This window comes from Salmo trutta, chromosome 15 (assembly GCF_901001165.1).
Source record: "Salmo trutta chromosome 15, fSalTru1.1, whole genome shotgun sequence".
NCBI lineage: Eukaryota > Metazoa > Chordata > Actinopteri > Salmoniformes > Salmonidae > Salmo > Salmo trutta.
This window is the reverse complement of record NC_042971.1, coordinates 16,810,274-16,831,970: the sequence shown is the minus strand read 5'-3', so window position 1 is coordinate 16,831,970 and position 21,697 is coordinate 16,810,274. Positions and strand designations below refer to the sequence as shown.

Below are 21,697 nucleotides of genomic sequence, written 5' to 3'. Positions count from 1 at the left end.
CAGGACTGGACTGTGCAGGGCTGGACTGTGCAGGGCTGGACTGTGTAGGGCTGGACTGTGTAGGACTGGACTGTGTAGGACTGGACTGTGTAGGGCTGGGTTGTGCAGGACTGGACTGTGCAGGGCTGGACTGTGTAGGGCTGGACTGTGTAGGGCTGGACTGTGCAGGGCTGGACTGTGTAGGGCTGGACTGTGTAGGACTGGACTGTGTAGGGCTGGACTGTGTATGGCTGGGCTGTGTAGGGCTGGACTGTGTAGGGCTGGACTGTGTATGGCTGGACTGTGTAGGACTGGACTGTGTAGGACTGGACTGTGCAGGGCTGGACTGTGTAGGGCTGGACTGTGTAGGACTGGACTGTGCAGGACTGGACTGTGCAGGGCTGGACTGTGTAGGGCTGGACTGTGTAGGACTGGACTGTGTAGGGCTGGGTTGTGCAGGACTGGACTGTGCAGGGCTGGACTGTGTAGGGCTGGACTGTGCAGGGCTGGACTGTGTAGGACTGGACTGTGTAGGGCTGGACTGTGTAGGGCTGGGCTGTGTAGGGCTGGACTGTGTAGGACTGGGCTGTGTAGGGCTGGACTGTGTAGGTCTGGACTGTGCAGGGCTGGACTGTGCAGGGCTGGACTGTGTAGGGCTGGACTGTGTTGGGCTGGACTGTGTTGGGCTAGACTGTGTATGGCTGGATTGTGCAGGACTGGACTGTGCAGGGCTGGACTGTGTAGGGCTGGACTGTGTAGGGCTGGACTGTGTAGGGCTGGACTGTGTAGGGCTGGACTGTGCAGGGCTGGACTGTGCAGGGCTGGACTGTGTAGGGCTGGACTGTGTAGGGCTGGGCTGTGTAGGGCTGGGCTGTGTAGGGCTGGACTGTGTAGGGCTGGACTGTGTAGGGCTGGACTGTGCAGGGCTGGACTGTGCAAGACTGGACTGTGCAAGACTGGACTGTGCAAGACTGGACTGTGTAGGGCTGGACTGTGCAGGGCTGGACTGTGCAAGACTGGACTGTGTATGGCTGGGCTGTGCAGAGCTGGACTGTGTAGGACTGGACTGTGTAGGGCTGGGTTGTGCAGGACTGGACTGTGCAGGGCTGGGCTGTGCAAGGCTGGACTCTCCAGGGCTGGACTCTCCAGGGCTGTAATTTGCAGGGCTGGACTGTACAGGGCTGGACTCTCCAGGGCTGTAATTTGCAGGGCTGGACTGTGCAGGGCTGGGCTCTGTATAGGCCTGTAGGATAGTTAGTTAGGGAGTGTTTGACAAGGAAGTTTTGCTGTGGCCCTGCCTTAACTGATTAAGGCATCGAGGCGTTCATTGTTGGCACTGTTCCTTGAAGGCTGCCTGCCGTGGATGGCTGTGAAATGGTTAAGGTGCTGTGAAGGTGCCTCTGACTGTTTGAAGTCGTTTGCGGTGAGGTGTACCAGGTGCATACGCGGTTACCTGCTTCTCAATGTTTACTGCTAACTCCCTTCCGCTAGCACTCTGTTCTCTCTCTCTCTCTCTCTCTCTCTCCCCTTCTATAAATCAGATAAGGTAATGAGAGAGAGGAGAAAGAGGCTTGTTTTACGCGGTCCTTATCCTACCCCTCTCACTGTCTATGTCGCGTGTTTCCCAGCATACATGAATATACGTTCACGCACACACACACACTAACACAAAGAGGAGACAAGTTGTCTAACCACACTACACATCACCATCAATGTATTCACACAAGCTCTTCGACTTGGCCTTGATATACAGGATGCATGTCAGAAACCCAGCCACCACAATGCCTATGCACACATGCACGCCCACACACACACACACACACACACACACACACCCAAATGAACGCGCGCGCACACACACACACACACACACACACACACACACACACACACACACACCCCCAAATAAATGCACACACACACACACACCCAAATGAATGCACACACACACACACACACACACACACACACACACACACACACACACACACACACCCAAATGAACACATACACACACACATATACCACATGTGAACACATGCACACACACCTACATGCTATGAAACCTGCACATGAACTAGGTCTGACAGCCTGACAGTGAACCAAAACGTTTCTTAACACAGACTGCAACAAGCGGAGGTGTGACAGAGGTGTGTGGGAGGGACTTCAAACAGGCGTCATCACTTCTGAGGCAGAAAGGGTCTCCCTCTGTATCCACAGCACAGAGCTTGCATCCCAATTGGCACCCTATTCCCTACACAGTGCGCCACTTTTGACCAGAGCCTCTGGTCAAAAGTAGCGCACTGTGTAGGGAATAGGGTGCCAATTGGGATGCATCCCTTCCGTATCCACTACACACAGTTGTTCCCTTAAAACCTCCCTTTAAGCTCAGGCACTAAAAGCACAGCTCCGCGGCACAGAGCGCTGCGGTTCCAGCTGAAATGGGGGGAGCGTTACGTTAATAACTTTCATGTCCACCATTAAAAATCTCGATGCTATTTTTTGAAGCAAGATTTCCTTTTTTTTTTCTTCTACCCACCACAGCTTGTTTGATATCTACAAAGACCTTGCTCTCTATCCCAAAAAGCAAAGCCCTATTTTAAGACGTGAAATGGTTTCCAGTTGGCTCCAGACGATCATAGGGGGAAAACCACAGAGAAAACCACATTCCATAACATTTGAAAGGCAGCGAGGAGCTTGGCGGATCTGGGATACCTCTTGTTTAACTGGTGGAGTTCTGAGGAGCAACAGAGGCTCGGGCTCTGAGATGAAATGGCTTTTACGTCGTCACTCACAGCGCTGGGGCACAGCATCGGTAATTACCACCACACCCACCTACTCACTCACTCGTGTTAATATTTGTCTATTATTTCAATTTTTCTCTCTCTGCGGGGCCCGTAAGTAAGCATTTCACTGTTAGTCTACTATGTTGGTCTTTCTATTTCCTAGGGCAACAGTGAAGATTTCCTACACTGGACAACTTGTTACAGCTGTTGATAAGTCATTGATAACAATCCACCATTTTTGTTTATGTCATTACATTATGATATAAGGGGGGACCATGGCTATATTTAATAGAATTCGCATGTTTAACCCTTTATCATGGTTGGTGTAGAGATCAGCCCTGAATCACTTCGAGTGGGGCGGACCAGACCTATTTATTGGATGCTTATGACAGCTCCCAGAATGCTCTGACTTCTGCGGAGGCCGCATAGCAGTAAATGCTGTACGGACCAGTGCAGATGTCGGATTGACCATGCAGTGCCTTTTATGAGGACATCTGTTGGCTTCAACTTGGCTTTCCATACAAATCATTCCATTAAAAAAGGAACCAGTTTTTTCTGGGGTCACTTTCTCATTATAAAAACAGCAGCGATGGTGAAATTCAGGCCACATAGGCAGAAAAATCTCCATGCATCCAAACTATTTAGTCAGGCAATGTCCACATTATTCTCACATATTTTAGGATGTAATTTGAATAGCAATGTATTGGCAAGGCCACTTTTTAAATGTTTTATTAAAGTGGTAGTGGCCTACTTTTTTGTTGACACTTTTTGCATGCATTTTGGGAGGAGGGGGTTCTATATAAGGCCCTATATGTACAATTATATAAATTATACAATTGTATAACATTGACATCCTTGAAAATTACAACAAAGTGCTTGAAAAAGTCCCTGAAAGTCCTTGAATTTGACTTTTCAATGTCTTTATGAACCCTGCTTAAAGGATGCATAGTCCTCGGCCTATGCTGTTGTGTAGGTGGAGTTATGGGCCAATTTGCATATATTCACTTTTATTCCTCTAAGTGGACACGTGGAACTGCATGAAAATCCTTTTTCATTTTGTTTCAAACGATTTTCAAATGTTGATTCCAATGTCACACACTGGCCCATTATTTATGTGTGCTTTCCCATCTAAGAAAAATAAAAGAGTAGAAATGAATTTGGTTACGTAATTTATCTCTTTATTTCTCTCTGTTTCTCTTTCTTCCTCTTTCACACACCTGCTTTTTTTTACGGCTGTGTGTGTTTGGGAGCCCTCCCTGCCTGTAGTAGGCAGTGTGTCATTATCTCAGGGCCTCTTTCTCAGGGATGAGTACACACACGAAGAATCGGCTCTGACAAAACATATCAGCTTACTTTTCAGGGAATGTCTGAGACCGAGACCTACGGGAATGATACAGCTCAACGCTTCAAACAAACCACCGTCTAACAATTCAGCCAGTCACTAATTTCATTGTCTTCTTTCCCGAACTAAACATTGTTTCAGAAACATTGTGATGACAAAAAAAAAAAACGGTTTGAAATGAACATGGTAATGGATATCAGATCGTTAGAGAAGAAAATGTTAGGGGGCATTGCTCTTAATGTTGAACAATGACTGGCTGAGTTCCCCTTTGGAGTCAATGATGGAAAAATAAACAAACAAATGAATTCCATCCATGAAGAACAACAGGACTCCATGTTGTGATTGGAGTTGGAAAACGGGCAAAACGTTCTGCCTGTCTGTCTGCACGGGAGTGGAATCTTTTACTCTTTCTCTCTCTCTTTGGGATTTTGTTCCATAAGATTTAAAGGCAGTCACATGCTCTTCCAAACACGAAAACGTTTATAATTCAATGAAAATGAATCTAAAATACCTTTCAAATAAAGTTATTTTAATGTTGGTAAGTATGGGGCCGACTGTCCCCAGCCTGCTCTCGACCAGAACCCACACATAGCCAAGCACAAACATATGGCCTTATGGCTTTAGTACAATGGCGCCAGAGGAGATGGCTGCCGTTTTATGGTCTCCCAACCAATTGTGCTATGTGTGTGTTTTTTCACGTTATTTGTAACTTATTTTGTATATAATGTTTCTGCCACCGTCTCTTATGACCGAAAAGAGCTTCTAGATATCAGGACATGGATTATTCACCTCGTATTGGAAGAATATTTTTTTTCTTTAACGAGTCGGACACGAAGGATTTACTTCAGACACCCGACAAGGCCCACATCCCCGTGATTCGCATGAGGAAGAGACAGAGATATCGAGGAGCCTTGTAAGGATCCGATGGCGAGTGGGTAATCTGTCTCTTCCATCAGTACTATTAGCCAACGTACAATCATTGGATAATAAACCAACGGGACATTAAAAACTGTAATATCTTATGTTTCACCGAGTCGTGGCTGAACGACGACATGAACAACATACAGGTGGCGGGTTTTACGCTGCATCGGCAAGATAGAACAGCCGCCTCCGGTAAGAAAAGGGGTGGCGGTCTGTATATATTTGTAAACAGCTGGTGCACGAAATCTAATAGGAAGGAAGTCTCGAGGTTTTGCTCGCCTGAGGTAGAGTATCTCATGATAAGCTGTTGACCACACTATTTATTAAGAGAGTTTTCATCTATATTCTTTGTAGCTGTCAATTACCACCACAAACCGATGCTGGCACTAAGACCGCACTCAATGAGCTGTATAAGGCCATAAACAAACAGGAAAACGCTCATCCAGGGGCAGTGCTCCTAGTGGCCGGGGACTTTAATGCAGGGAAACATAAATCCGTTTTACCTCATTTCTACCAGCATGTTAAATGTGCAACCAGAGGAAAAACAACTCTAGACCAGCTTTACTTCACACACAGAGACGTGTACAAAGCTCTCCCTCGCCCTCCATTTGGCAAATCTGACCATAATTCTATCCTTCTGATTCCTGTTTACAAGCAAAAACTAAAGCAGGAAGCACCAGTGACTCGGTCAATAAAGAAATGGTCAGATGAAGCAGATGTTAAACTACAGGACTGTTTTGCGAGCACAGACTGGAATAGGTTCTGGGATTCTTCTGATGGCATTGAGGAGTACACCACATCAGTGATTGGCTTCATCAATAAGTGCATTGATGACTTCGTCCCCACAGTGACTGTACGTACATACCCCAACCAGAAGCCATGGATTACAGGCAACATCCACACTGAACTAAAGGCTAGAGCTTCCGCTTTCAAGTAGCGGGACTCTAACCCGGAAGCTTATAAGAAATCGCGCTATGCCCTCCGACGAACCATCAAACTGGCAAAGCGTCAATACAGGACTAAGATTGAATCGTACTACACCGGCTCCGACGCTCGTCGGATGTGACAGGGCTTGCAAACTATTCCAGACTACAAAGGGAAGCACAGCCATGAGCTGCCCAGTGACACAAGCCTACCAGACGAGCTAAATTACTTCTATGCTCGGTTCCAGGCAAGAAACACTGAAGCATGCATGAGAGCATCAGCTGTTCTGGATGACTGTGTGATCACGCTCTCCGCAGCCGATGTGAGTAAGACCTTTAAACAGGTCAACATTCACAAAGCTCCAGGGCCAGACGGATTACCAGAAGTGTAGTCAGAGCATGCGCTGACCAACTGGCAAGTGTCTTCACTGACATTTTCAACCTGTCCCTGACTGAGTCTGTAATACCAACATGTTTCAAGCAGACCACCATAGTCTCTGTGCCCAAGAACACTAAGGTAACCTGCCTTAATGACTACCGACCCATAGCACTCACGTCTGTAGCCATGAAGTGCTTTGAAAGTATGGTCATGGCTCACATCAACACCATTATCCCAGAAACCCTAGACCCACTCCAATTTGCATACCGCCCCAACAGATCCACAGATGATGCAATCTCTATTGCACTCCACACTGCCCTTTCCCACCTGGACAAAAGGAACACCTATGTGAGAATGCTATTCATTGACTACAGCTCAGCGTTCAACACCATAGTACCCTCAAAGCTCATCACCAAGCTAAAGACCCCGGGACTAAACACCTTCCTTTGCAACTGGATCCTGGACTTACTGACGGGCCGGACCCAGGTGGTAAGGGTAGGTAACAACACATCCACCGCGCTGATCCTCAACACGGGGCCCCTCAGGGGTGCATGCTTAGTCCCCTCCTGTACTCCTTGTTTCCCCATGACTGCATGGCCAGGTACGACTACAACACCATCATTAAGTTTGCCGATGACACAACAGTGCTAGGCCCGATCACCGACAACGATGAGACCGTGTGGTGCCACGATAACAACCTCTCCCTCAATGTGATCAAGACAAAGGAGATGATTGTGGACTACAGAAAACAGAGGACAGAGCACGACCCCATTCTCATCGACGGGGCTGTAGTGGAGCAGGTTGAGAGCTTCAAGTTCCTTGGTGTCGACATCACCAACAAACTATCATGGTCCAAACACACCAAGACAGTCGTGAAGAGGGCACAACAAAGTCTATTCCCCCACAGGAGACTGAAAACATTTGGCATGGGTCCTCAGATCCTCAAAAAGTTCTACAGCTGCACCATCGAGAGCATCCTGACTCGTGGCATCACTGCCCGGCCTCAGACCGCAAGGCGCTACAGAGGGTAGTGCGTACGGCCCAGTACATCACTGGGTCCAAGCTTCCTGCCATCCAGGACCTCTATACCATGCGGTGTCAGAGGAAGGCCCCGAAAAATTGTCAAAGACTCCAGCCACCCTAGTCATAGACTGTTCTCTCTGCTACCGCACAGCAAGCGGTATCTGAGCGCCAAGTCTAGGTCCAAACGGCTTCTTATTAACAGCTTCTAGCCCCAAGCCATAAGACTCCCGAACAGCTAATCAAATGGCTACCCAGACTATTTGCATTGTCACCCCCCCTCTTTTACCCTGCTGCTACTCTGTTTATTATCTATGCATAGTCACTTAAACTCTACCTACATGTACATATTACCTCAATTACCTCGAGTAACCGGTGCCCCCGCACATTGACTCTGTACCAGTATTCCCTGTATATAGCCTCGCTATTGTTATTTCACTGCTGCTCTTTCATTATTTGTTATTTTTATTTGTATTTTTTACTTATCTATTTTTTTATTAATACTTATTTTTCTTAAAACTGCATTGTTGGTTAAGGGCTTGTAAGTAAGCATTTCACTGTAAGGTCTATACCTGTTGAATTCAGCGCATGTGACAAATAAAACGTGATTAGATTTGTTCTGATTAGATGCTACTGATACATACTCTAACATGCCTATTCTTTCTTGGATGGCTAGGCTGAACCCAAGAAATCCACCAGCCTTGCATGTCACCACAGATTTCACTTCCCACCTCCCCTTCAACACAATACAGTTCAACATGTAACTTTGAAAGTAGACCATTCCATTTTTCAACTTCAATGCCAGTGCAGCTACCCAGCGCAGCTCTGGGACAAGGAGTGTGTCCCAAACGTCCACCCTATTCCCTATATAGCCTGGTGGAAAGTAGAAACTATATATAGGGGAATAGGGTGCCATTTGGGATGCAGCAAAGACCTTGGGCTGAACCTCCCACTGCTGGGGTCAAGCCACGGCCCACCAGCACTGCCCAGCTCCCCCACCCATCCACCAGGCCGGGCCCCACACCCCGAGTGAGCCAGTGCCCAGCCCCAGACCCGGTGGAGCCACCCCAGCCGCATGGGGCAGGCACACATGGGTGCGATCACAGTGGCCTAATCCTGCCCCATCTGATACCCATCTACCAGCAGCTCCACCCACAGCCTCACACACCCACCACCACCCCTCAGCTCTGGTCTGGTTCTCTCCTGCTGCTGCTGCTGTGTGGTTCTGCCACTCTGCTCCGCCACGGCTGGGCCTGTCCCAGCAGGGGACGCACGTCACATGACCACAGCAGAAGTGGGCAGAACAACCTGTGACAGAGGGCTGAGTTCCTGTGTGGCCTCTTGAAAGGCACCAAAACAGCTGGTAATCATTTACAGTGATTTATAATCATGTGACAGAATTAATTTATGTAATATATGCATTTCTAGTCATTTGTTATAACTATAACCATTTAGAATAAGATAGGCCCTACACCCAAACACATAATTGTAATACTGTGAATGACGGCCATGACACCCAAATTTAGAACACGCCTCATCCACATTGGGTAGAAGCAAGCAACACAGTATTACGTGTGTGTCCAACACAGCTCAACCCACTAAGACTTTCCTCCCGACCGATTCAGACGAAACATCGAGCAGCATTCAGTTAAATGCTTCACTGTGTGATGCTATGGCCTTCTGTGAAATGACAGTGATTAGGGCAACAGTAATAACGGACCCAGTTTTCATGTGATGGGGAAAAATTCCACCCGAGCAGGCCTGAACAAACAAAGCACATCAAGATGAAAGTTCCACCCTTCTCTGAGTACACATAGTAGTTTGGATGCAAGACAGAAGACTCACGAGCGCAAACAGGTCGTAAAGTTCCTTACAGAGCCAGATAAAAGAGAGAGCACATGGCAAACTGTCATCTAGGGCCATGCATACACCATTCAGCCACCCATCTATAAAATGCCTGTCAACAAGAGAGAAGAGGACTGGCCACCCCTCAAAGCCTGGATCTTCTCTAGGTTTCTTCCTAGGTTCCTGCCTTTCCTGGGAGTTTTTCCTAGCCACTGCTTTTACATCTGCGTTGCTTGATCTTTGGGGTTTTAGGATGGGTTTCTGTACTGCTGATGTAAAAAGGGCTTTATAAATAAATGTGATTGTTTGAGAGAAGACAACAAACCCCACAATAACAACTCTCTCGCTCTCTCGCTCTCAAACAGGTTTTGTGAACAGACATACCCCATCACCCAACACACTGCTATTTCATAGCTGGAAAAACAGAAGACTGATTTCCTATCCTAACCCAGGCCCAGATGCTGTGGATGAGATGACATCACAGTGGATGGGCCAAGAACAACGGGTTCATTCACAACGGAGGCCTCAGTCACTCATGTTCTACTAGCTAGCGCCCAGGAAAACAACGGTGACCTGCCTGAACTTCACACCTCCGAAGGGGTGACCTCCTCCACCCCTCCCTCCAGGGCCTAGCTTCCCACCACCCCCCCCACCCAGGCACCACCCTCCTCCATCTCCCCCCTGGCCCTCCACCCGTGGTGGGTCACGCTGCTGAGTTCTCACCCCAGCCTGACAAATACCAATTGGCCAGGGACACAGAGACAACAGGGTGAGAATGAGACAGCTGTGGCCCAGGAAGGCAGGCCATTAAAACTGAGTCAATCAGCCAAGTGGCCCAGGAGACTGTCACTCACTCTACCCAGGTTACAGTGTCCCCAGCCTGGACACCGCAGCTCCATGGAGTCCCATCCCAGACCCGAACCGTCTCCTCCCTATCTAGCTATCTACCTTAACTGTTAATCTACAGTCCCCTATAGCACAGAGCTCGGCCAACTCAAAGTTGCCCGCATGTTTTGTTCAGCCACCTTCATCTTCTTTCCTCTTGCTTTTCCTCCCCGGCAATCACTCTTTTTTAGAAACATCATCCTGAAACATCAAAGTGATACCACCCTCTGACATCAAGAATCAAAAGTTATGGTTATATAAGCCGGGGGATTTTTCTCTCTCTCTCTCTTTTGATGAAAAAGTACAGGCTGTGTGTATATACTTAAAATATGATTCATCTGGGGAAGGTGATGCTGTATGAAAGTGCCATGTAACGGCACTATGAAGTACAGTAACAAGAAATGATACAAAACCTGCTTCCCATATGTCACATGACCATTAACCTACCTATCTGACACCCTTGTCATTTATTTCCAGTTAGGTCAACAGGAAGCAATATGAACATGTCTACAACTACAGTGTCCTAGTAACACGGGGTACCTCAGCCCCGGATTGGAATTTGGAAAAGTCAACGATTCGATAATTACACATCAAAGGTGTACAAAGCAGGTTACCGCATGTTCCTGAGGCCTATATTTAGTCCTGCTTGCAAGGTGGAGACTAGGAAGGAAGCCGTTCTATTTAAACCTCCCTGTGCTGTGCCTGCCTGTGTGATAATCATCTTCCTGTAGTTTATTAACTGCAGTCTGAGAAGCTGAGCATCTGGGCTGTCAACAACAGCAATTGAGACGCCGTTTGGTTTGCCCCCGTCAGCCAGTGAGTCACCAGGGTGCAACATCCCTTCACCCCCCCCCCCCCCCCACCCCACCGGTAAAGACCTCGCAGACAAATACAAACAGGGACCCAAAGAAGGACCAAGCAGCGAGCGACTCATGGCGGAAGCCTCTAGTAGACTAAAGAGAAGGGTTTATTAGAGACGCTCACTTCCAACTGAGACTCTCTCAGATTCGTGAGTAGCACTCTTGTAAAAAGCGGTGGAGTTATAAAACATGTTAGTCATCGAAACTGTGATTTTGAGTCGAAGACCATAAAAGACAAACCTCTGCAGCAGATGCTGGAACATCCACCTTTCAGGAGAGCTCTTTAATGGACTCAAAATTGGGGTGGGGTAGGAACAAGGAAATAAGTGCATGAATAATTACACCTATAATGCCTCAGGGGATTCAACAGGTTTCTAATATTTTCTAAATGTTTCCGCCTCTTAAAATAGGCTTGTACATATTATCTCTTGAGGCTTCTTTATAGCCAACCACTTCAAAGAGCTGAGGATGAGGGCCCCTTATCATCATTTGTATTTAAATCTGCAGCCTCTCTGTCATTTCCTGCTGTCCTAAACATTCTCTGACTGACACGGCTTTCTCTGAATGTTCTACTGCGGTCCATACATCTATTAGGACCACACTGTCGGTTAAGGGCTTGTAAGTAAGCATTTCACGGTATTCGGCGTATTCGGCGCATGTGACAAATAAAGTTAGATTTGATTTTATTCGGCTACTCTGCCACACCGCCACATCCTTGTTCATTTCAATATTCTCATGCTTATAATGTTAAATTACATAATAAGGAGCCGTTTTGGGGCAGTCACAAATTTCCAAGTAGTTTGTTCGCACGCACGCGCGCACTCACGCGCACACACACACGCACACACAAGCGGGCCGGGAAAAGCTGCTTTTCTTTAGAGGAGCATAATCCAGCACCACTGTTTCTTATCGTTGTCAGTCAGAGGCACAGAGCCCCAGCCCATGGGCTTGTATGCAGGGATTACAGGGCCTAAGTCAGTGTTCTGCTATTGTTTACCTAGGGACTAGGGGCTAGTTGAACAAGCCAGTGTAAACAGCACTTCACAATGCCAGACAAGGATGTGTGATCTGGGGACGTGCGATCCTGGGCTTTGCTTGTAATGAATCCCTTGATCTGGGGAAGGACTAACACTTAAGGCACAGATAGTTCAGCACAGAAGCAATGCAGAGGCACACCCACAGACAGAAAGAGGGAGAGATACGGAGAGAGAGGGCTGAACTGGTAAATTCATTTTTTTTTAAAGATTGTATCCTGTTTCCTGTATGACGATACTCAAAACGTCGACTGACGGAATTTAAGCGGAGTGCCAAAAAGCTCAGTTAAGAGTATTCGTGAAAATTCACTATCAAATATTTGAAACAACGAGCTGGCCTTTTAATAATGTTCACTTGCTCGACATTCAATACAATGAAGAAACGCTGTGAACACGTCCGCCATGAACTGTTCGTTACGTTCTAATTGAACAGGGTAAGTGGGATATGACTTACAGCCGCCCCAGTCTGTCCGCTAGACATGTTAGCGCCTGTGATCCACACGGTGAACCACATCTTCCACATCACAGGCTCTCTGGGCTCTGATGATTGTCCTGACATTCTAGCCCTCCGTGAGCACAGCCCACCGGAAACATCCTCCACCCGGGGCCTCACCACCCGCTGGGATGCAAGGCCGCCAGAGAGGAGAGGGAGAGAAAGGGAGGAGATAGAGAGGGAGAGGAAAGAGGAGGGGAGATAAAGAGGAGAGTGACACCTGGGAGGAAAGAGGAAAGAGGATAGAGAGCAGAAGGAGAAGAGGAGAGGGAATGAAGGAGAGGGGAGAGAAAACAGGTGTATTTACGGAAGCGAGACAGAAGGTAAGGAAGGGAAGGAGAGGGGTGATCGCAAAGGAGATTAGAAGAGCGAGACGATGGGCGGAGAGAGACGGGTGGGGAGATGAGGAGGAGTGCATTATGGCGAGGATACCATGAAGAGGGAGAGAGAGAGGAGAGAAATACACAGATCTGGAGGAGTGTATTCTGGTGGCTCTCATTTGGAGCCCTTCATCCGCAGGAGTTTGGCTCCTTCAAACGACCCTCTTCTACTGATCCCCTCAAATGAAACAATGTCTTCTGGTAATCCACAGCATTACACACACCCTAACCCTTCTGGCGTCACAGCTACACACTCGGGAGAAAAGCTTTGTTCGCAGAAAAGCTAGGGGAATCTAGTAGAGCATCTGGGATTGTCTCAAATCGCCTTCTTTTGACACTTTATCTGGAAGGACAACTGATATCTACATTAATGTTACAGCCAGAACATAATTCCCTGGCATGTCCCATGAAACGACGCTGTAATAAATGTATTAGGACCCGTTGGGCTTAGAAGGAACACGCTTTCCAGCCTCATGTGTTTTCTTCTTAGACATTGTAAAATGATTTCTGTAAAGAGAATAGATTTTTTGTGAAATTCTTTTGAAGAGTTAATAACATTAATTCCAAAACAAAAAAGGAGTGCGATTCAACTGTCTGGGGGAAGAATCAGCTAATTAGACAATCTGTTTAGTGAGGCCTTTCAACTAATTGAAGAAATGTACAATTTTTGTAACAAAATGGTTTCAAATTCTCCTTTCAATAGTGGAATACTAGTCTTATAATAGTCTTATATATTTTAACAAAATGAATTGTTACCCTGTGGATAGTCTAGAGTTTTTACAAGGACATTTGACATGTCTAAACAAAAGTTCAACAGACAAAAATAAATGGAAAGAAAAGAGAATATTTCTTTCATAGTTTCCCGGGAGGTAAATTCACAAATTGCTACCAAAACAAATAACAAAGAAAGGCATCAACCAAGTGAAAACCGACAAATGAACCCAGCTAAAACAATGAGGTGATAGAGCGCCTGAGCTGAGATAGAAGCAGAGTGCCTGAGCTGAGATAGAAGCAGAGCGCCTGAGCTGAGATAGAAGCAGAGTGCCTGAGCTGAGAGAAGCAGAGTGCCTGAGCTGAGATAGAAGCAGAGTGCCTGAGCTGAGATAGAAGCAGAGTGCCTGAGCTGAGATAGAAGCAGAGTGCCTGAGCTGAGATAGAAGCAGAGTGCCTGAGCTGAGATAGAAGCAGAGTGCCTGAGCTGAGATAGAAGCAGAGTGCCTGAGCTGAGATAGAAGCAGAGTGCCTGAGCTGAGATAGAAGCAGAGTGCCTGAGCTGAGATAGAAGCAGAGTGCCTGAGCTGAGATAGAAGCAGAGTGCCTGAGCTGAGATAGAAGCAGAGTGCCTGAGCTGAGATAGAAGCAGAGTGCCTGAGCTGAGATAGAAGCAGAGTGCCTGAGCTGAGATAGAAGCAGAGCGCCTGAGCTGAGATAGAAGCAGAGTGCCTGAGCTGAGATAGAAGCAGAGTGCCTGAGCTGAGATAGAAGCAGAGTGCCTGAGCTGAGATAGAAGCAGAGTGCCTGAGCTGAGATAGAAGCAGAGTGCCTGCCTCTGGGTGAGGCGAGGTGAAGACAGGCATCACCTTGTTCAACGTAAACATCAGAACTGGTACACCAAACAGGAGGGGATCCACAGCCCTGTTTCCCCTCGCGCCCCACTGCCATGTCCCATGCTATAATCACCATCTACACCATCCTCCCTTCCTTTTGAAGTGGCAGGTAGATAGATCTGCAGCTACAGTACTGCTATTGCTGCCGGGTAATTACAAGGGAAGCAACAAGTGAGCATTGTGTGGAGCCGTGGAGACACACACACACAAGGAAGAAAGTGCTCTTTATTCCCAAAACAATCTTTAGAACCTATATGCTTTGCACTGCGGGGCATTTAAGGATACAACAGGGGAATTCATTTATAAGAAGAAACAGGTAGCAACACATTCGTTTCTGGGCATAACACTGAAAATAATTCAGAGTATTGTGTCTACTTTGTAATGACAACTTTATAATGTCTCAATAAAATGTGTTAATTATTTTATAAATGATCTGATGCATTTGGAGGCATATAAAGCCACTACGTAGGGCCTAACAAATGGAAGACTGTTTTTGGTCTGTATACAATTAGGTGTCTCACACACACACAAACAGACACACACTTGACACTTTTGGGAAATTTGAGTGGCAACATGACTAGGCCTCATACCCGACCCCGTTTAAACCTGAGCTTCTGATTGTGCTGGCGTTTCTTTCAGAACCCTTGGAGTGTTGATGACAGCAACGTTATGACCCGAAAAGAAGACCCCGAAAAGTATGCTTTTTGAAAACGTCATGCCTAATATGAGCGTTTCTTTTCTGTTTTCGCAGATTTAACAGAATGTGCTTCACCTAATCAAAGAGGCATAGTTCCTTGTTAATGTTATAAGCTACCGATACACAGAAAGCATACAAAAGTGTGAGCAAAATAAGCTTTGTTTTTGTGATGTGCTACAGATTCAGGCCATACTCAAACTTGTATGAGGGTGCGGATGTATACTTCATATCAGAGTAATACCATGGCAATACAACAATCGAAATCTACTGGTGTACACGTGGCTTTGAATCATTTTTCCCCCAGACTTTCTCATTTCCTTACAGTTTGTTGTCCTTGCATTTGACTTTCAGGTATAGACGTTTAACTGATCGTGCACCTGTTATCGCAAATTGACTCCTTCTGTGACCTAGAATAACAATCCATTATAACGCAACAGTGATTAACTCGGTAACGTGACGTGGACTTACAGACGGTGACACTGATCCGCTGGGGATGTATGGGTCAGGCAGCATGAGAAACGGGTACCCCGGATACGCTGTTTTATACATTCCTCCATCTTGATGTTTGGAAACTGTGGAGCGAGACAACAAATGTGAGGTAACATGTTTACTCATGTTCACTTACCTTCCAAATGACTTTCATTGTTGTTGTTGTTGCCTACTGGAGTTAAAACTGGTATAATAAGCAAAAGTATTTTCAACAAATAATGACCGAGAGTTTGACAGATTCTAGGTTACAGGCTTGTTTTACTACTGCCACATATTTGTGTGACAAAGCGACAGCCCTAATCTTGCATTACAAAAACAGCCAAACCCCAATCCCTTGCTGTTGTTGTTGTTTGTCACACACCACAGTGGTCTAACCACTGATCTCTCAAGTCTTGACTGTCTATGGTAACAAAATGTGTGATGCATCTTTACAGGCTGTCCAAAAAAAACTCCCTTTTAGGTAATCGCATGAGTGGATAAATCTTTGTGATTTGTCATATTCAAACATTTCTACTGAACTAGAGCTCATTATAAACTTTAAATAGGGTTTAACTTACCTGCCCTGAAATGTGAGGTTCAGCACAGCCAAAAATCTATTTGTTTTTTTGTTGTTGACAGAATTGGTCCCATATAGGGGCAAGAAATAAACCTAAACCTAAGCTTATGCCTACTTTATGCTTTTGGTTTTCGTTAGGTCTTTCAGAGTGAAGTTACTTGAAACATTATTACCACGTCATAACCTATGTAGCCCAGGGAATGCATGGTCACACAATATTGTCAGAAATCCCATGAAACGTATTTCACTTCAGCTGCTGTCTGAGAATACTCGAGCTTGTTAACGTTAGTTCTTACCCCCGTCAAGATGCTCCCGGTGTTTCTCTTGATAACCTCTGTGTTCGTTTTGCTGTCCCCGTCTGACCGCCTGAAAGTGTCCAAAGCAATGACAGTAAACATAGATTAGTAACCTGAGAATAACTTTGAACAGGCCAGGCGACAAAAGTTTCGTACCAAGACCCCTTAATAACAGCCACTTTCGACCTTGCCAACAGCGCATAAGAATGATCTCTCTTGTACCTACCGCTGCGTTCGGACTTTGATTTGTCTCGGATTCATTCACCAGAGACGACTTGAGGTCAGCTAAGTCCCTTTCTGTGAAAGCGTTTTCTTGAATTTTCTCATCCTGATCGCCTTCATCCTTAAAGGATATCATTTCATCGTTCGCTCCGAGATCATCTCCTCCGCCGCTACTGAGCTGAGGCATGTTGCTTTGAAAATAAAAAATATTGTCCTAGCCTAATCAGCGGTGCGCTCCTTAGAAAAAAAAAAAAAAGAAACGAAACTTTCTATTAACCTAAACCTCCCAAGTTTGTTGCACTCAGATACGGTCAAAGTATAAAACTAAACAAAAGTTGCTCTGCTGTGGAGCGGCCCTGCACGTTGAATGTAATGCAGCCAGGCAGCAACAAATAGCGCATTTGAGCTCAAGACAAGGCGAGGACTCCCAACATCAAAGAGCGCCGACCGGTGATTGACAGATTCAATGACTTGTTGGGGGTTGTACAATTGTTTCCGCAGAGGGTACAGTTCTTAAAGAGACATCACCTAAGAACCCGCTGGGCATTGGCCCATTCATGACGTTTATCACCTCATCATGGATAGAGTTACTTGTTTTTTAACAAAGGGGACACTTTGTAATCTTTCAGATTATTGTGCATTGATAGATATTTCCCACAACGTTATCTAGTGTGTAACATTGTTATATATTGTTATATATAAATACACACACACACACACACACACACACACACACACAGAGACACAGAGAGAGATCAGGGATGTAGAGTGTAAAATATCATTCCTTCATAGTATATATATGTATCTGTATCATATACAAATACAGATACAAAACCTAAAACCATCTTATCCCAACATTTGTGAAGTTGTAGAAATATTTATTTGACATTTGTATTTATGTAGTGAGAACATCAGAGACATGTAGGACATCCCCTGTAAACCATCAGAAAAAGACTCATTCTCATCAATAAGAGAGACATGGCATGGCTCGCTAGTCTCTACAGCACTTGGATTTTGATTGATGGAAAAACACAATTTGGAAGGGAAAAGATGTAGACTGGGAGTCTGGTATCTTGTCAAACAAGTATCTGTCTTTTCAATTTTTTCACATCAACGCATTTTTTATGCTGATACAGTAGCATGGTCTTCTGAGTTTTAATTGAGAAATATTTATACGCTCCCATGCTGTGACTTAATATTTGGCTTAATCTGTTGCCTTGAATGAAAATGATGAACCACAACTGGGAAATAGAATTAAATACAAACAGAAAATGTGCCTAGTATTTGCATAAAGCTGCATATTTATACAATATCGGCCATGCATATGAATAAAAAGATTAAAATGAGCTGCTTAATGTATGCAAATCTAAATTATAAATGAGTTGTTTAAACTCCTTGTTTATTCGCTTTGATTAAATATACACAGCTGTTTTTCATCGAACCAGTTTCACTATGTGGCTTACTTCACAAGTTCTTGATTCTTTGGCACTTTTTGTGTGTGTGTGTGTCTCTCTATGTGCTCACATTGGTTTCAAATATTCTTGAGGTGGCGTATGCACTCGTTCCTTTGTTGGACTTGACTGTGTGTGAGTTTTGGATTTGATTAATATGATAGATCTATCTTTGTCGGACTCCAAATCGCTCCTTATCAGTGTTTGTGTGTGCAGTACTCACTCACACACCAGCCTCTGTATCCCCATCTCTTATCTCCTCTATGGGAATTGGAGACATGACGTCAGATGTCAGTAAATTCTACTCTCTGCTCTGTCTTAGGGGCAGGAAACACCAAAAAAGGAAAGAAAACAGACAACAAAAATCACTGTCTGCCGACACTAGCGCTTCATGTCGAGAGAAAAATATGTACAATTGGTAATATTACCTCAGGCAACAGTTTATGGAAACTCAATGCAAATATTAATGGCACATTAATTAGTCACTTGAATGTTTAGGGGTTAAATTTAGAGCAAGTTTCTAAGACCGAAATATGTCTGGGGTGGTGATGTTGTACACTTTACAAGCAACCTAATTATGTGGCTTTACAATGATGTGGAATCCTGCAACGTACATTTCTCAAGTTCCACATACGTCAAACGTGTTTGTTATATGTAATATGTCATTCCTAGTGCGTTGACATATCAAGTGACATTTCATTTACATTTAGTCATTGAGCAGGGCAGACACGAGTCAAATACATTTGTCAAATACTTCAGGTGCGCTTGATTTAGCTTGACTGGTACTATTGAAGCAATGGAATAGTCCCAAACGTGCAAACTCCTCCTACCCTACACACCAGTCAAAGGTCCTGTGAGCAGTCTTCTGTAAACTTCAGTCATGTTTTAAACCACTCATGTAATACTTTTATCTAAGTCGGAATGAAGCTTTGAACATCAGCTGAAATGCATAGAGTCCATATTGAACAGAGAGGGAAATTAGAGAGAGAAGAGGAATACCAAACAAAAATCCAAAGTTCTTCCATTTTCCCTTCTCAGATATCAGTAAGCTCAAACAATTTGGAATCATGGAATGGTTTCAAGTCAAAACTTGGATTTGAGTAATCCCTTTTCCATTTCTTAATCATTTGCAAGGGAAACCATTCTCTCTTGCACAGATTTTTATGGCACAAAGGATAAATTGCAGTTCCTACAAAAAAATTATATACTCTGCTTTCTAAATAAACTTCAGGCACATTAAAGCAGCAAACTAATTAAATCACATCCTTTCATTGAGGTTAGGCCACATCGAAGGAAACAGTTCTTAACTGTAGCCATTTGTATGCGCTTTATTGGTTTCCCTTCAACCAAAAACATGTTCTCTCAAGCAACATTCAACGTGCAAAACTGAACCTTAGCAAATCTTTTCGACAGCCTACATTTTTTATGTAGGTTTTCCCCCATGAAATATTCCACCCTTCAACACAAGTATGAATGAAGTATGAAGCACCCTTGAATGTGAAACCCTGTAAATGACAATAATTCAATTGGATGAGTGAATTGTTAATGTAAATTGTATACATCCCAAATAACACCATATTCCCTACTGTAGGTGGTGCACTATACAGGGAATAGGGTGCCATTTTGGATGCATACATGGTTACTACATTGTTGCTGTGACCTGGTCAGTTCTCTCTCCTTTTCTAAACTGGAGTTTGCTGAAAAATGACCTTTCTGTCTGTTTATCTCCTCTAGAATGCAGGACAGTTTTTAGACGTTATATCTAGGACTTTTACACAAACGCTATTTGAATACATCTCCGAAGTCTACATTATTGATACATTTTGTCCCCTCTGATTACGTCGTAAGGCCGAGCCAAACGGAAGATAATTAACACATAAAAGGAGCCATAAGGAATGTATCAGTGATTATGCAATGTGCTCAATAAAGTGATGTTACTTTAAATGCTGGACCACTCATTTCACAAAAAGGTTAAGAAGGCAGGTAAAACGCTACGTAAAAAGTAAGCTAAACTTCTGCCTCATTTTGAGTTAAGGGAGGACTTTTTTTGAGGAGAAGAAAGCAGCACACCATTATTGGAGATGTTCCATCTTGTCTCACGACTGCTTTGGCTCATGTGCTTCTAAAGATGTTACAGTTAAAAGCGCTGGACTGGCTCATTAAAAATGCTCTCTGATGGGAGCTACCATACCTCTCCGTTCCAAATGGCATTCTATTCCCTATATAGTGCACTACTTTTGACCAGGGCCCATAGGGCTTTGGTCAGAAGTAGTACGCTGTATAGCGAATAGGGTGTCACTTGGGACGCAACCCAACTGTCTCACATCACACAACGTTTGCTGAAGGAGCAGCCATTTGCTGTTGCAGAGTTAATGAGGGATAGGGAAGTTTATGGACGGGTGAATCTGCTATGGACCAGATGTAGGGATAGTAGTTCAATCACAATGATCCTTATTCATTTCTATGAGTGAAGTATTGTGATAACTGTTCTACCCTAAACCTCCCCTACTCTACTGGGCTGTAGTGTTGGCTGTTACTGAGGAAAAAGCCTGGGTCCTGAGGTTACTGTGCTCTCCCTAGCAGAGCCTGAACCATTGCAGTGGAGGGAGAAACCTGTTGTAATCTGTGAGGCAGGAAACAAAGGGCCTCGTTAATGCAGAGTCTTGCAGGGGCCTTTGATGTGGAGCCAAGCCATTCACTCCTCGCTCCTTCCACACACACAGGCGTGCGTGCGTGCACGCACACACACACACACACACACACACACACACACACACACACACACACACACACACACACACACACACACACACACACGTGCACACTCACACAAACATATGTACGTACGCACGCACACACGCTTGTGCGCACACACACACACACACACACACACACACACACACACACACACTGCTATTTAAAGACACACTAGATTGAAACAACGATGTACGTTTGTACAAAGATGTGGCACAAGCAGCAAGTTGCTTCAGTGGAAAGATATTTTTTTCTACAGCACCTTTTCCCCTCGTTGAATTTATTCCATTACTTGTTGAACTTATGCTAACATGCCAATGTTGCAATTCTTTTTTCATTTTTTTAAGTGCAGCTTTTTTGGCACCTCCCCACAACTTCACAGCAGTACACTAAGATCACTGACATGCAGAGCTTCAATTTCAGATATTTTCATTAAGAAAATAGTACCTTGGATTTGCTCTAAAGTGTGTGAGTCAGCCCTGCCTTGCCTCGGCACCTAACATGATATTAGCGGTTTTACTGATATTAGCATTTGTTTTGTTACCACAGTCCAGCAAGGTCTTCCGTGGGTGGTTAAATAACTCTTCCTGATTACGTTTTTACCCAGGCACAATCTAACTACATCACAGATACCCTGAAAGCCCTAATTTAACCTCATCAGTCTCTGCTAATAAACACTTTGGATTGTTGCTTGAGTGCCATTGACTCAGATGAGCTTCATTCAATTGCTAATCAATCCTCAAAGTCACGTCTGATTTGGTTTTGATATGTTCTCTCT

At 44.9% G+C, this 21,697-nt stretch overlaps 1 protein-coding gene across 10 annotated transcripts in view; it reads right to left on the bottom strand.

Annotated features, from left to right (window-relative positions):
- The window catches only part of LOC115148559 (transcription factor 7-like 2), a 68,410-nt gene extending 51,256 nt beyond the window's left edge, over positions 1-17,154 (bottom strand). For 4 of the 10 annotated variants that reach the window (XM_029690546.1, XM_029690547.1, XM_029690548.1 and 1 more), the window contains exons 1-3: positions 16,719-17,153; positions 16,493-16,562; positions 15,620-15,723 (exon numbers count right to left, since the gene is read on the bottom strand). In XM_029690546.1, the coding sequence (XP_029546406.1) occupies positions 15,620-15,723; positions 16,493-16,562; positions 16,719-16,901 (357 nt within the window). In that variant the 5' untranslated portion in view covers positions 16,902-17,153. Of the gene's footprint in view, positions 1-15,619; positions 15,724-16,492; positions 16,563-16,718 lie in introns of all 10 variants that reach the window. The other 6 variants (XM_029690552.1, XM_029690556.1, XM_029690553.1 and 3 more) reach the window with 3 other exon arrangements.
- Positions 17,155-21,697: the final 4,543 nt, after the last annotated feature.